The sequence below is a fragment of the Hibiscus syriacus genome, unplaced genomic scaffold, assembly GCF_006381635.1.
Source record: "Hibiscus syriacus cultivar Baekdansim isolate YM2019G1 unplaced genomic scaffold, ASM638163v2 tig00110828_pilon, whole genome shotgun sequence".
Classification (NCBI taxonomy): domain Eukaryota; kingdom Viridiplantae; phylum Streptophyta; class Magnoliopsida; order Malvales; family Malvaceae; genus Hibiscus; species Hibiscus syriacus.
In genome coordinates this window covers 592-14,480 of record NW_024062880.1, presented here as the reverse complement: position 1 = coordinate 14,480, position 13,889 = coordinate 592, and the positions used below count along the sequence as shown (strand labels likewise).

The 13,889-nt window shown below is 39.2% G+C and overlaps 2 protein-coding genes across 2 annotated transcripts; one reads left to right on the top strand and one right to left on the bottom strand.

Moving 5' to 3' along the window:
* Positions 1–6,673: 6,673 nt before the first annotated feature.
* LOC120142330 (calcium-dependent protein kinase 34-like) lies at positions 6,674–8,619 on the top strand. Its single transcript, XM_039157048.1, has 7 exons — positions 6,674–7,175; positions 7,244–7,387; positions 7,455–7,607; positions 7,771–8,054; positions 8,130–8,257; positions 8,332–8,431; positions 8,515–8,619. The coding sequence occupies exons 1-7, from the start codon at positions 6,689–6,691 to the stop codon at positions 8,617–8,619; spliced, it is 1,401 nt and encodes a 466-aa protein (XP_039012979.1). The 5' UTR covers positions 6,674–6,688.
* Positions 8,620–11,863: 3,244 nt separating this feature from the next.
* On the bottom strand, positions 11,864–13,595 carry LOC120142410 (protein LATERAL ROOT PRIMORDIUM 1-like). Its single transcript, XM_039157117.1, has 2 exons — positions 12,337–13,595; positions 11,864–12,254 (listed from the first exon to the last, which is right to left on the bottom strand). The coding sequence occupies exons 1-2, from the start codon at positions 13,052–13,054 to the stop codon at positions 11,926–11,928; spliced, it is 1,047 nt and encodes a 348-aa protein (XP_039013048.1). The 5' UTR covers positions 13,055–13,595; the 3' UTR covers positions 11,864–11,925.
* Between the last annotated feature and the right edge of the window lie 294 nt (positions 13,596–13,889).

Below are 13,889 nucleotides of genomic sequence, written 5' to 3'. Positions count from 1 at the left end.
CGCCTCTAGTGACTATTAACCGGTGTCTTGAAGCCACCACCGGAGACGGTTCTTGATAGTAATGGTGAGATGACAGTCAATGACGCCTTTGAAGAGTTCGTGACATAGGACAGTGCACTAGCATCGTGGCTCCTTTCCACCATCAGCCCGCACCTTCTACCGTAATTTGTTGGAGCAGACTTGGTTGCCGCAGTATGGAGCACGGTGCAACAATTGTTTTCCAATAGATCGACCACCGTTGCTATGGGACTTCACTGCAAGCTGCAATCGCTAAGAAAAGGGAATGACACTATGAGGACCTATCTTTCCCGAGTTAAGGAGGTACGCGATGCACTCGCCTCCTGTGGTAGTGCAGTACCACATGTTGGCCATATAGCCAGTATACTTAAAGGATTACCCAGGGAGTACCAGTCATTCATGGCGGTTATCACTACAATGAAAGAAACGCTCTCACTCAAAGAATTACATACAATGCTTCTTGATGCTGAAGCTCAGTTAGCCGGATTTGATGAATCCTTGGATTCATTGCCTATGAGTGCGAATATTGTTCAACATGAGGCAAAATACTCCGATGACAATCGTGGTACCAGGACCTCTCGTCCCTCCTCAGGCAATCGCTCTGCTGGTCGTGGTCGAGAAAGAACCATAATTCAATGTCAATTATGTGGCAAGCTCGGTCATCTCGTTGACCGTTGTTGGTATCGGTTCGATGAGGATTTCATGTGTGTTACTGCTGAGCCTCGATCTCACAAAGGTCAATCTGCTAGTGCTCATCACTTGACTGTTGAAATGCCCAATTCGGGGTGTGATTATCGCAATGGTAGGTCCCAACGGTTGTGCGATCACCACAGGCCAATGTGGCTTCTAAACCAGCTTACCTCTGGGTAGTGGATTCGGGTGCAACTCACCACGTTACCCCCGACGTTAGTAACATCTCAAATTTTGCTGACTTTAGAGGCCCAGGTAAATCAACTGTGGGAAATGGAGTGTCACTTGACATTCATAACATTGGTAATACGATTGTTGAGTCTTCGAGAGCTCTATTGTTAAATGATCTATTGCATATGCCCCTGTATAACGAAAAAATTGATTTCTATCTCCAAGCTTGCTAGGGATAATGCAGATTATGTTGAGTTTCATGCTGGTAAATGTCTTATTCAGGATGAATCAACCAGAAATATCCTGCTGCAAGGTGAAGAAAAGGATGGTCTGTACACCTTTGCCCTCATGGTAGAATCTAGTACTGCTGCACATGTAGCTGTTGCAGATGTAACTCGAGATCAGTCTGAACTGTGGCACCGTCACTTAGGACATCTAGCTCGATATGCTCTAGATAGAATAGCTAATCAAGTCAATGTAAAGATTGATCCTGAGATTAATAAAACTTGTGTGGCCTGCCTTATGGGCAAGAGTCACAAACTTCCTTTTGAATCATCTAAAACTGTGTATAAGGATCCATTTGAGCTTATTTTTTCAGATTTATGGGGACCCCCACACATGTCATCTAACGGCTTTCGATACTATGTATCGTTTGTAGATGCATATATCAGGTTTACATGGGTCTATTTACTAAAAGACAAGGCTCAAGCCTTATCTGCTTTCAAGCTGTTTCATGAGCTTATATTAACTCAGTTTGGTGTGTCGGTTAAGGCAGTTCAAACCGACTGGGGAGAAGAATATCGCCCTCTCTCTATGTTACTAGCTCAAGCCGGTGTTGTGCATCGTCTATCTTGCCCTCATACATCATAGCAGAACGGTGTTGTCGAACGCAAACACCGTCACATAGTCGAGTTTGGCCTGGTTTTGCTAGCTCAGGTGTCCTTACCTATTCAGTACTGGTCCTATGAAAATGACAGCAGCTGTTCACCTCATCAATTGGTTACCAACCAAGGTGCTTGAAGGGAATTCATCATTTGAGAAGTTGTATAGCAAGAAACCTGTTTATCTTGACCTAAAGGTCTTCGGGTGTCAGTGCTTTCCCCACCTAAGACCTTTCCAAACTCATAAATTGTCCCTTCGCTCGCAACCTTGCACGTATTTAGGATTTAGCCCTAGGCATAAGGGGAACCAGTGCCTTGCAGATGATGGAAAGGTTTATATTTCACGTCACGTGGTGTTTAACAAAATGGTGTTTTCATTTGCAGGTAAAGAGGCAGACAATACGCAACACAACGCCAATGTCTTTCGCTCACAAAATATTACAGTTATTGCTGATACACAAAGATGGCGCAATATGCTTGGTTTTAACCGTATTGAGGATGGTTTGGCTGAAGATGTTCTTCCAGGTCAAATGCAACAAATTCAGATTGTGCCTGAAATTGCACCTCTGTTAGAGTTCGCTAATGAGGTTTCTCTTGTCTTAGATGCAACCTCAAACTCCAATGTTAATACAAACCCTGATATAGCTGACACAGATGAGCATGCTAATGCACACACGAATGCATGTGATAATATTTCAAATGGACCTGGTGCTATAAACTCGATGAGGCAAAGTTGTCATCCAATGCTGACTCGCAGCAAGTGCGGGATATTCAAACCCAAGTCATACAGTGCTTATTTTGAGCATAATATACCTGCTTCTATACATGAGGTGCTGCAGTCTGACAACTAGAGTGAGGCAGTCCAAGCCGAGATAGATGCACTTCGCAGAAACAACACGTGGGCGTTAGTAAAACTACCAGCAGGACGTACTCCCATAGGATACAAATGGTTGTTCAAACTCAAACGGAATCCAAATGGTACCATTCATCGGTATAAAGCCAGGTTAGTTACGAAAGGCTATTCTTAGGTACCATGACATGACTTCACTGCCACCTTCAGCCCCGTGGTCAAGTTCTCCACCTTCTACGTTATGTTGACTCTGGCTGTGACAAACGGGTGGGAGCTCAGGCATGTGGACATCAATAACACGTTCCTCAACGGGGACCTAGGTGAAGACGTTTTTATAGAGAAACCACCGAGCTTTGAGATGTTGGCAGCAGATGGAACTAAGCTCGTTTGTAAGTTACAAAAGGCTCTCTATGGCCTCCGAAAAGCGCCTCGAAATTGGCATACCAAACTTAAAGACAGTTTGGTGGAAATGGGATTTAGCTCATCTCGTACGGATTCTTCTTTGTTTGTCAGTAGGAAACATGAAAATGATACTTATGTGCTGGTTTATGTTGATGACATTGTCATCACCGGGCAGTCTACTGATAGAATACAAGAGGTGGTACAGGCGCTTCGATAATGGTTCTCGCTCAATGACTTAGGTCTGCTCAGTTACTTCTTAGGCATTGAGGTGCATCGGTCACGAGAGTCCATTGTATTGAGCCAAAAGAAGTTCATCCTCGAGCTACTGGAAAAATCTGGTATGACAAAAGCAGCCAGCTATGGAACACCGATGATTTTATCTTCTAAACTTTCAGCAAATGAAGGAGAGCGCTTCCTAATGCCACTGAATACCGTAGTATAGTTGGCTCTCTGCTGTATGTGTGTCACACTCGTCCAGATCTAGCGTATAGTGTTGGTAAGGTCGCCCAATTCATACATGCTCTGAGAGAAGCACATATGGTACCTGTCAAAAGAATATTAAGATATCTAGCTGGATCGGTTCATTATGGGCTGGTGTTTTAACCGGGAGATGATTGTTTGTCTGTTACAGCGTTCGCTGATGTAGACTGGGGAGCAAATGTCGATGATCGACGGTCGATCTCAGGCTATGGCGTCTTTGCTAGTAAATGTCTTGTTGCCTGGAGCTCGAAGAAGCAAAAAACAGTGTCCAGATCGACAATGGAAGCTGAGTATAGGTGTGTAGCAAACATTGCTGCTAAGGTGACTTGGGTTGGTGCTTTGCTTAATGATCTCGGACTACATCAACGTCAAGAACCGGTGATCTGGTGTGACAATACGGGGGCTGTTGCGATGAGTGCCAATCCCATCTATCACTCTCAGTCTAAGCATATTGCTATGGATGTGTATTTTGTCCGAGAGAAGGTCGTAGATGGGCAATTATTAGTGAAGTACATACCAGCTAAGCATCAGATTGCAGATGGCTTCACCAAGGCATTGTCAAAATCTGCCTTTGAAGAATTTCGAAAGAGTGTGTGTGTAAGGAAGAGCAGGGGGAATGTTAGAATGCTGTAGAGTCATCACATGTATGTAAGGGTGGTTAAGTTGGTTAGCCAAGTTAGTTAGTTTGTTAAGCGATTAATGTTTAGCTAAAACTCTGTACAAAAGCAATGTACTCAGCTGATATGAATTAAGCAATTCTTTACTGAGAATATCTTTCTGTTATTTCACTCTTCCTAACAAATATGAAGATGAGAATGTGACAGAGAAGAAGTCATGGCTGAAAACGCCATTGATTTCAACAAACAAACAATGAGAGCTTTTATTTATCTTTATATATATATATATATATTGAATTTACTTCTTTATCTTTTACATAATCTCGTAATCTAATCCATCTCCTTCATTCTGCTGCTTCCATTAATTCCTTTTAGCTCTTCCCTTGGTTCTACGGCTCTTCACGAGCTTATTTAGGCGCGTATCCATTATCGTTAATTTTAGGGTAAACTACTCATTTAGTATTTAAACTATCAGTTTTATTCTGTTTTACTACCTAAACTTTCATTTTTTTTTCATAATCATACATATTGTTTAGTTTTTATTTCATTTTAACATTCACTATTAAAAACTTAATGCATTTAGCACCTAAATTATTAGTTTTGGTTTATTTTAACACCTAACTTTTATTTTTTTCAAAATTTAACATTAAATTTTGAACTGTGTCACTAAAATGAAATAAAAATGAAAATTTTAAAAGTTTAGGTACTAAAATATATCAAAATTGATAGTTTAGGTACTATACACATAGTTTACATTAATTTTATTTTGGGGTAAAGTATACAAATGGTTCTCAACTATAGAGTATTGCTTCACTGAGTCCCCTTACTATTCAAAATTATAAAATGATCCCTTAATTATAAGGTATTGTTTTATTGAGTCCTAGTCTATTAAAAATACAAAATGATCATCTCACTATTCATATGTTTCAAACTTATATTTTTTTGTTAAAAAATTGGCAATCGTTTGAAGTGGACGTTAACATATTGACTAAGATGTGATAAAATATGATATCATAATCTCAAATAATTATCATATCTCAGTCATCATATTTAACGTACATCTTAACTGACTGTCAATTTTTTAACGAAAAAAAACAAATTTGAAATATATGAATAGCCAAATGATCATTTTATAACTTTTAACAGTGGGAACTCAATAAAGCAGTGTCTTATAGTCGGATATTTATTTTGTAATTTTTAATAGTTAAGAGATTCAACAAAGTAGTACCTTATAGTCGAGGACCATTTGTTTACTTTATCATTTTATTTTCAATAAATTACATGTTTAGTACCTAAACTATCAGATTTAGTCTATTTTAGTACCTAAACTTTTAATTTTTTTAAAAATCATACCTAAAGTTTAGTTTTTATTTTATTTTAGTACCCATTCAACTAAACGCGTTAAGTTTTTAACAATGGGTACTAAAAGGAAACAAAAACTAAACATTGGATATGATTTTGAAAAATTGAAAGTTTAGGTACTAAAATATACCAAAACTTATAGTTTAGATACTAAATGCGTAGTTTTTCCTTTTATTTTAAACAAGGTAAGAACGTCCATGCTCCTACCCTTAATACATGTCGGGTAAACTTCGATTATATTCTTGTTTTGATCATTAAAGTTTAAAATTTTCAATTTGATTACTTAACGTTTAAATTGTTCAAATTTTTTCTATCACTCGAGTGTTAAACCAAAAATATAAGACTGATATGATCATTGAAACGTTAATTCTCGTTAATTTAACTAACATGATATCAAACATGAGTTCGTCGAACAACAAGTCAACATCATGTTGTCATCAATGTCCGATCTTGGCATAGAGGATAAAGTTAGCAGTGCAGAATACTTGGCTTCTGCTTTAACTTCAAAGCTTGAGCATTTCAGGAACGTACAAATAAGTATCTAGCTCAACGGATCCGATCGATCGAAACGCTTATTTTTCCTTCAATCGATCGATTCAATTCAATATTGAGTGTAAAAGTTGTTAGAACGAAGATAAAAGATCCACCTATAGTTGATAAAAGATGGTTCGATATACATTTTATAATCGTAATTGTAGACTTAACGAATTTCATAATTACGAAAGATGAAAAATAATGTATGTAAATTATTGTCTTAGAAACTATTATTATCTTCTATTATTGCTTGTCCGATAAATCCTCTAAACCTTCGTCTATAAAACATGTCGGAATTTAAAAACATTATCCGAAATTATCATTTTTAATCCTAAAATTTAGCTGCACATTGTCTCTCTTTTTTTCTACTTAACCTTGTTTCCTCGACCACGATCATGGCTTCGATAATTCATGTTCTCCGATACGGATTATCGATTTGTCTCGAGAGTACTTTATTTCCCCGTCATAAATGGGGAGTTGTTGCTCTCGTTGTAGATTCGAACGAACAAGAGGCCTCGATTAAAAATGACAACATTGATTCCAGTGGTTCGTCTTGTCAGGATAGTTTCTCAAACACCCCACCGGAACAACAGGATGCTCCGTCGCAAGAGTCGCCGCGAGGGTTATCGGGTTCATCCTCTAAGCGTAATAGGCCTAGCATCGGGACGGTGTTGTGTCGTCCGATGGAAGATGTTCAAACGATATACTACATCGATAAAGAATTGGGCAGGGGACAATTCGGGGTCACGTACTTGTGTACACATAAGCCCACGGGCGAGCAATTCGCGTGCAAGACGATAGCCAAGAGGAATCTCGTGAAAAAGGAAGATATCGAGGATGTTAGGAGGGAAGTGCAGATCATGGACCATTTGACGGGGCAGGCGAACATCGTCGAACTCAAAGGTGCTTACGAGGATAAACATTCGGTCCATTTGGTGATGGAACTGTGTGCTGGTGGAGAACTGTTCGATAGGATCATCGCCAGGGGTCATTACACCGAGCGCGCGGCAGCTTCGTTGCTGAGAACCATCGTTCAAATCGTCCATACATGTCATTCGATGGGGGTTTTCCATAGGGATCTCAAGCCAGAGAATTTCTTACTTTTGAACCAAGAGGAAAATTCCCCACTCAAAGCCACGGATTTCGGTCTGTCGGTCTTTTACAAACCAGGTAAAGATACGAAAAAACCGAAAACCGTCATTAGACTCGAACATCGCTAATTCCTGCTTTCGGAACAGGTGATATATTTAGGGATGTCGTTGGTAGCGCGTATTATATTGCACCGGAAGTATTGGATAGGAAATATGGACCAGAAGCTGATATTTGGAGCATTGGAGTTATGTTGTACATTCTTCTATCTGGTGTTCCACCCTTTTGGGGAGGTAAGTAATTATATACATACACATACCTTGAAGCATGAAGCTAAGATGATTGTTTCGATATATATAGAAAACGAAAACGCAATATTTAGTGCGATTTTATGCGGCGACGTTGATTTTACGATTGATCCATGGCCGTATATTTCACATCAAGCCAAGGATCTTGTTCTGAAAATGCTTAACTTGGATCCCAAGCAACGGTTGACAGCCCAACAAGTACCAAGTACGTATGCGATGCGATGCGATGCGATCATCCGTGGCAACTGACAGATCATCCGTGATAAATGCTTAACTTGGTGGCATTATTTGGTTAGTGGTTCATGACTGTGATAAATGCGATGCGATCGAAAAATATGTTGTCTGACCAAGTGTATGGCAACTGACAGATCATCCGTGGATCAAAGAGGACGGTGAGGCACCCGATACGCCACTCGACAACGCGGTTCTAGGTAGGCTCAAACAGTTCAAAGCGATGAACAACTTCAAGAAAGTCGCTTTGCGGGTCATTGCGGGCTGTTTATCGGAGGAAGAAATCCAGGGATTGAAGGAGATGTTCAAGGGCATGGATACCGATAACAGCGGGACCATAACGCTCGAAGAATTGAAACAAGGACTCGCGAAACAAGGAACAAAGCTAAGCGAATTCGAAGCTAAACAACTAATAGAGGCAGTAAGTCTTGTTTTCCAAAGATTCACATATGGTCTTCTTTCTTCATACTCATTCATCGCTTGTTCGTTACGAAAGGCCGACGCTGACGGCAACGGAACCATAGACTACGAGGAGTTCATCACGGCCACCATGCACATGAACCGAATGGATCGAGAAGAACATCTATACCGAGCCTTCCAACACTTCGATAAAGACAATAGCAGGTAATTATAATAATAAAAACCGAGATTCTAGTATCGATACTTACCGGAATTAATCGCTATATGCATAATTGCAGGTACATCACCATAAAAGAGCTAGAGCAAGGTCTTCGTGACTACGGCAGGCATGACGACAAAGCCATCAAGGAAATTATTTTGGAAGTGGACTCTGACAATGTAATTCATACATGCATACATATACATTTATTCGTACATACACACATGCATACACATAAGTTTAATAAATTTTTATGTTACAGGATGGAACGATAAACTATGATGAATTCGTGACAATGATGAAAAAAGGAAATCTTGAAACGAACACGAAAAAACGACGTGATGATGTCATCATCAAAAAAAGTTAAACGTTACGATTAAATATTTTCATGTAACGAAAAATCAATAGAATGTTAGGAGAGGATTTGGCTAGTCGAAAAGATTGGCTTTGTGTAAAATATAATTTTTGATTGGAAATTTTGTTAATGAATTGTATTGAAGTAAGATCTAATAGCATTTCTGGTCTTCAAATTAATCTAAAATTAATTATTTTATCCCTTATTTTTTTCATCTCTTTTGACCTCTAACTTGTAATTTATTATCAAATTAAATCAACTAACTAAAAATATCAAACATATTAATTTAACTCCAATTATCTTATCATTTTATCAATTTCATCTTTTTTTTAAATTTAATATCTTTATTGTTTTTATATATTTTAAATTTTTGTACATAATTAAACAAAGGGTAAAGTACATAAATAATCACCTGACTATAGGATATTGCTTTATTAAATCCCCTGATTTTAAAAAGTTACAAAATTGTTCTCCAACCATAGGAAATTACTTTGTTGAGTCCCTTGACTATTAAAAGTTAGAAAATAGTCACCTGATTATTCATTATGTTCAAAATTCGTCATTTTTCGTTAATAATTTGATAACAGTTTGAGTTGTATGCAAACCTGCTGACTGAGATATGATAAAATATGATTTCATAATCTCAAACGACTAGCTATTATATCTCAGACAACATATTAATGTCCAATTCATATTACCATTAATTTTTTTAATGAAAAATGACGAGTTTAGAACATAATAAATAATTGAGTGACCATTTTATAACTTTTAATAGTTGAGGGATTCAATAAAACACCTTTCTATAGTCGATAGATCATTTTGTAAACTTTAATAGTAAGGTGATTTAATAAAGTAGTATTTTATAATTAGGGAACCATTTGTGTACTTTACATTTAAATAAAATATTTTTTATTAGCTATGATGATTATAAAATCATATGTGTTCTAAATATTCTCAATCAATTTATAATGAACGCTCTGTTGCGATCGCTGGTACTAGAATCTGTGACATCTAATAATAACACCGATTCCCTTAAATAAAATATTTGATTTAAACATCAACATTATGTATAACAAATTAATACGTATTGCTATATATTAAATTTATAAAACAAAGTATCAATGAGTCCAAATTTGACAAGGGTCTCACTTCTATTCTTTATTTTACCTTCTATGACAGTGTAAAATATAATAAAAAAAAACCCTAAAGCAGCATAAAACCTCCCCGTTCCACTCTCAGGAGCTACGTACACAATTCCTCCGTGTATCCAACGGCGGTGCTATCTCTCTTTCTGAGGCTGAAACATCCAACAACGGTTCACCTGAGAACAGCCCTGGAAGTTTCCGGGGAAGCCAGTGATTATCGAGATATCTGCTGGTTCTGATATTTACTAATATTATCATTATCTCTGCTGGAGTAAACCACGTTGGTTTTACTAATAACCACTGTAACTGGCTCTGCATCTCACGCGCAACCGTACTCTTTCATTACCGGGCTCCATTCGTTGCCGGGCTCGTTCTCCGGCTCTTCTACTCTTTCGGTGTAACTCTTGCAGGGGCACAACTGTACAAGGGCAGTTCTTTGAAGGGTTGGTAGGAGGGAAAGAAATGGCAGCGCCTACTACTTTTATGAACCCTGCTTTCCGTCGGCCACAGTCCGGCAGTGTGGCTGTAGGGGGCAGCGGTGTATATATATTGGTGACGTTCATTTCATCTATCCTTAGTAATAGACTAATAGTATATTGGCCACGAGGTCTCATTGTGTGTATCCAATGTAGGATTATTCAACTTAAATTTTCTATATTCGATTCGATCGAATACCCACTCATAGTTAGACGTGTTATTTGTCGGAACAAGAGAGTTACACTACAAAACTTACAACACTAGTGCAAACTAATGTTTGGTCTGTTGGTTTGCCCTAGCTGAACCTAATCAAAGAGCAATCGAGCAGAAACGTCTTCCACCGTATCAAAAACACGAGAACATCCGGACGCTCAACCAACCGTTAATAATGTTTGATACGGATATTCAAGTCGGGGCCGAAACCGAAAAATAGTCAAGTATTATCTGTAAATACTCGGCTGAAGTTCTTTTAACCTGTTTTTCCTATATGCAGTAATAAGAGAATAAAATGAATGTGCTTACCACAAAAGGTACCTAACAATGTACACGGCTGCCGGAGTAACAGGTTCAAAGCCACATTCGGAATTCCGGATCAGTTTATTCCGGTCTCTATCCAGCCGGAATCATAAACTTAATGCTAACTGTTACACATCTTCAGCCTTACGATGATACTAGATCTTCAGGCAAAAGTAGGGATTTAGCATATCATCAATCAGTTCCCGACAACATACGAAACATGTCCTTTACGATATGCTACAAACAACGAGACAGACGTTTCTAAACTCGCATGGTTCCGATTCAGCATACGCCGCTTAGGTAACAGACGATACACATGAATACACAAAGAAAGAATGATAATGCAATTCACATGATGAAATCCACTAGTCAATCCTATATGCAGACATCTAAGAGGGGACAAACATGCCGACGGGCCGAGAGCAAGAGCCGAATAACAACTTTAAAAGCAGAAGAACATGGACAAAGGGATAAGTACCATTAGAAGCCAAACAAGTCCCCCACAACGATTCTCCCGGTTATCGAACCGGAAGAAAAACCTACATGCAAATGTCCAATGTATTGCACATTTCACATTCAATCAATCAAAATGCCAATGCTCTGTCTTCTTTAGCAATGAATGCTGGGGACACAGACGACTTCTCAGACTAAAAAGTCTAATAAAGCGGCCACAGGATGAACACGAAATCGACATTTAACTCATGGTTCATCTCAGACCCGAAAAAACTAGCAGAATGCAAATGGAACGCTATGTTTGATCCGGTATTGAATGCTATGATCAGAACAAAACGAGAGAACCAACAAAGCAAACTCCACAAGCAAACCGTCATTCTAACTCGAAACAAGCATGATAATGTGTAAAATACACAGAAAGTAAGGTTCATGACATGTCTTTGATGATGAAAAGCACATTGCAATGCAGGTTTCACCTTTGCTAAACATCACAAATGTTCAAGAACTGAAATTAATCTCTTCTTACCTTTGCTTCCCTTGATTCAAAATTCAGATAATCGAATATATATGATTATGAGATCCTCAACCAGCAATTTCGAACGACAGTAGAAGCAAATCATATATGTTAATTCAAAGTCTACAAGAAACAAAAATTTAACAAAGACTAAAATGCAACCCCCCCGAGACCAATCGATCAATCCAAGGGTTCTAACTCGAAGAGATGGGATCAGTTTATTGGATTACCGTATACCGAACCACCGAGGAAGCCGCTGCTGGCAGCGGTGTAAACTTCAGATGGATCGAGAACCGGAGATGACGATGACCCCATATTTCTCCCACTACCACCACCTAAATGCAATTCGGATAAATTCGGAATCCCATCTCTTCCTTCAATTCCTTGATCATAAAGAAACCCTTTGAACACACGGCTACCAATCTTAACAACCGCTTGATAAGCATACTCGTCGTCACCGTCGTCCACCGCAGTCACTCGTACGCACTTGAACACCGCCGGTGCACGTACTTGGCCCGGCAACGACTCCTTAAAACCGGCATCTGCATACACAATATGTACATATAAAATCAAAACTAAAACATAATTTTCTTAGCAACATCTGTGTAAATGTATTTGAATTACCCTGGTGACTTGAGCTAGTGTCAAAGCTTCTAGGAGTAGTATTCGAAGTTGATGTATGAGAGGTAGTTGTAGTTTGAGATGTTACAAGTCTCGGCTTTTTCGCACCCGACGTCGATCCCGATGAGCCGCCTCCGACGGTCGTGGCAGCCGCCGTCATGAGCTGACGTTCCCTTCTCCGAGCAGCCGGTACCCACGTGCTCTTCACGTGAGTAGGACAATCAAAACCCCGACTTTTACAACACGTTCTACACCTCCTATGGGAACAATCTTTTTTAGCTTGATTCCCACAATCTTGACACGTTGCCCCCGAGCTGGAACCCGAACCACCGCTCCCTCCTCCCATTCCTCCGCCGCCGCCGCCGCCGCCGGTATGTATCAAATTCATGGAGGAATTATTGTTGTCGGGAATTGAAGATGGTTTCTTAAGATAATGACCAGCAGAAGAAGAATTATGGTTCTGCCATAGCTGCATCCCACTGAGTTTACCACGACCATTGTTGTTCAACAAATCAGAATCATCCACATTCTGCGGAGGCAAACACGGAGCCGCCGTCAGAAGAGGGATAACACCGACGCCGAGAGCCGTGGCGCCACCCGGACCGCTGATTTGCTCGTTCACCATGATGGGATCTTGAGTATGGTGGTGGTGATGATGATGATGATGGTTAAAAGAAGCAGGAGCAACAACAACGAAATCCCGGAGACCAACCATCCCCATCTCAGTCGGGAGTCCATAGTTGATCGGTCGAGCCAAAGGCGGCCATTGAGAGGTGGACGATCCAACCGGCACCGCCACAGCAGCGTTGGCATTGAAACCAAGTGAAAGATCATCCGGACCACCTCGGATTGCTGTCGTCGAGGATGATGTCGCCCAATCAGCAAAGGCGCCAGTGTCTGAAGGAAGCTGCCCTCTTGTAGTAGCCACAGTGACTGATAAAAGTAAACAAAAACAAAACAAAACTATATATACATATACATATACAAAGAGAAATTTTTTTCAGAAATGGGCAATCTAAGAAGATATCTATGTGGGTGTTATATAAGTTTTTAAAGAGAAAAAAGGATGAAGGTGGGGTCAAAATATCTGAATTTTTTGCAGAAGTTAAAAGAAAGGGAAGGTTTTGGAAAGAGAAAGAGAGATCTTGTTTGTTGAGTGACTTTCCAATATATATATATGGATTCTGCAAATAATCAGCTGCTACTGAGAGATGACTGAGTTCTGCAACTTCTGCAGTAGTCTTCTAATAACAAAACAAAACCTAAAAGATCAGTTTTTTTTTTTCTCTCTCTCTCTCTCTATATATATATTTGTGTATGTATATACATACATGTAAGCCAATTATGAACTACCCTTTTTCTTGCTGATCTTTCGTTCTCCTTCAATCGTCTTCTTCTTCTTGCTTTGCTTTTCGTTACTGAATTTTAGTTTGAAAGCGAAAATGAAATGGGTTCTTTCTTTCTTTGTCTCTCACTTTCAATAGCTTCCATTTATTTATTTTTTCGGGTCAATTACACAATATTTCATTAAACTTTACTCTCTCCTATTTTAGTCA

Coding starts and splice junctions, on each gene's coding strand:
- LOC120142330 (XM_039157048.1), top strand. CDS start 6,689: ATGGAAGATGTTCAAACGATATACTACATCGATAAAGAATTGGGCAGG. Junction 7,176..7,243: donor GTCGGTCTTTTACAAACCAG/GTAAAGATACGA, acceptor CTTTCGGAACAG/GTGATATATTTAGGGATGTC. Junction 8,055..8,129: donor CTAAACAACTAATAGAGGCA/GTAAGTCTTGTT, acceptor TCGTTACGAAAG/GCCGACGCTGACGGCAACGG.
- LOC120142410 (XM_039157117.1), bottom strand. CDS start 13,054: ATGGGGATGGTTGGTCTCCGGGATTTCGTTGTTGTTGCTCCTGCTTCT. Junction 12,255..12,336: donor CACTAGCTCAAGTCACCAGG/GTAATTCAAATA, acceptor TTGTGTATGCAG/ATGCCGGTTTTAAGGAGTCG.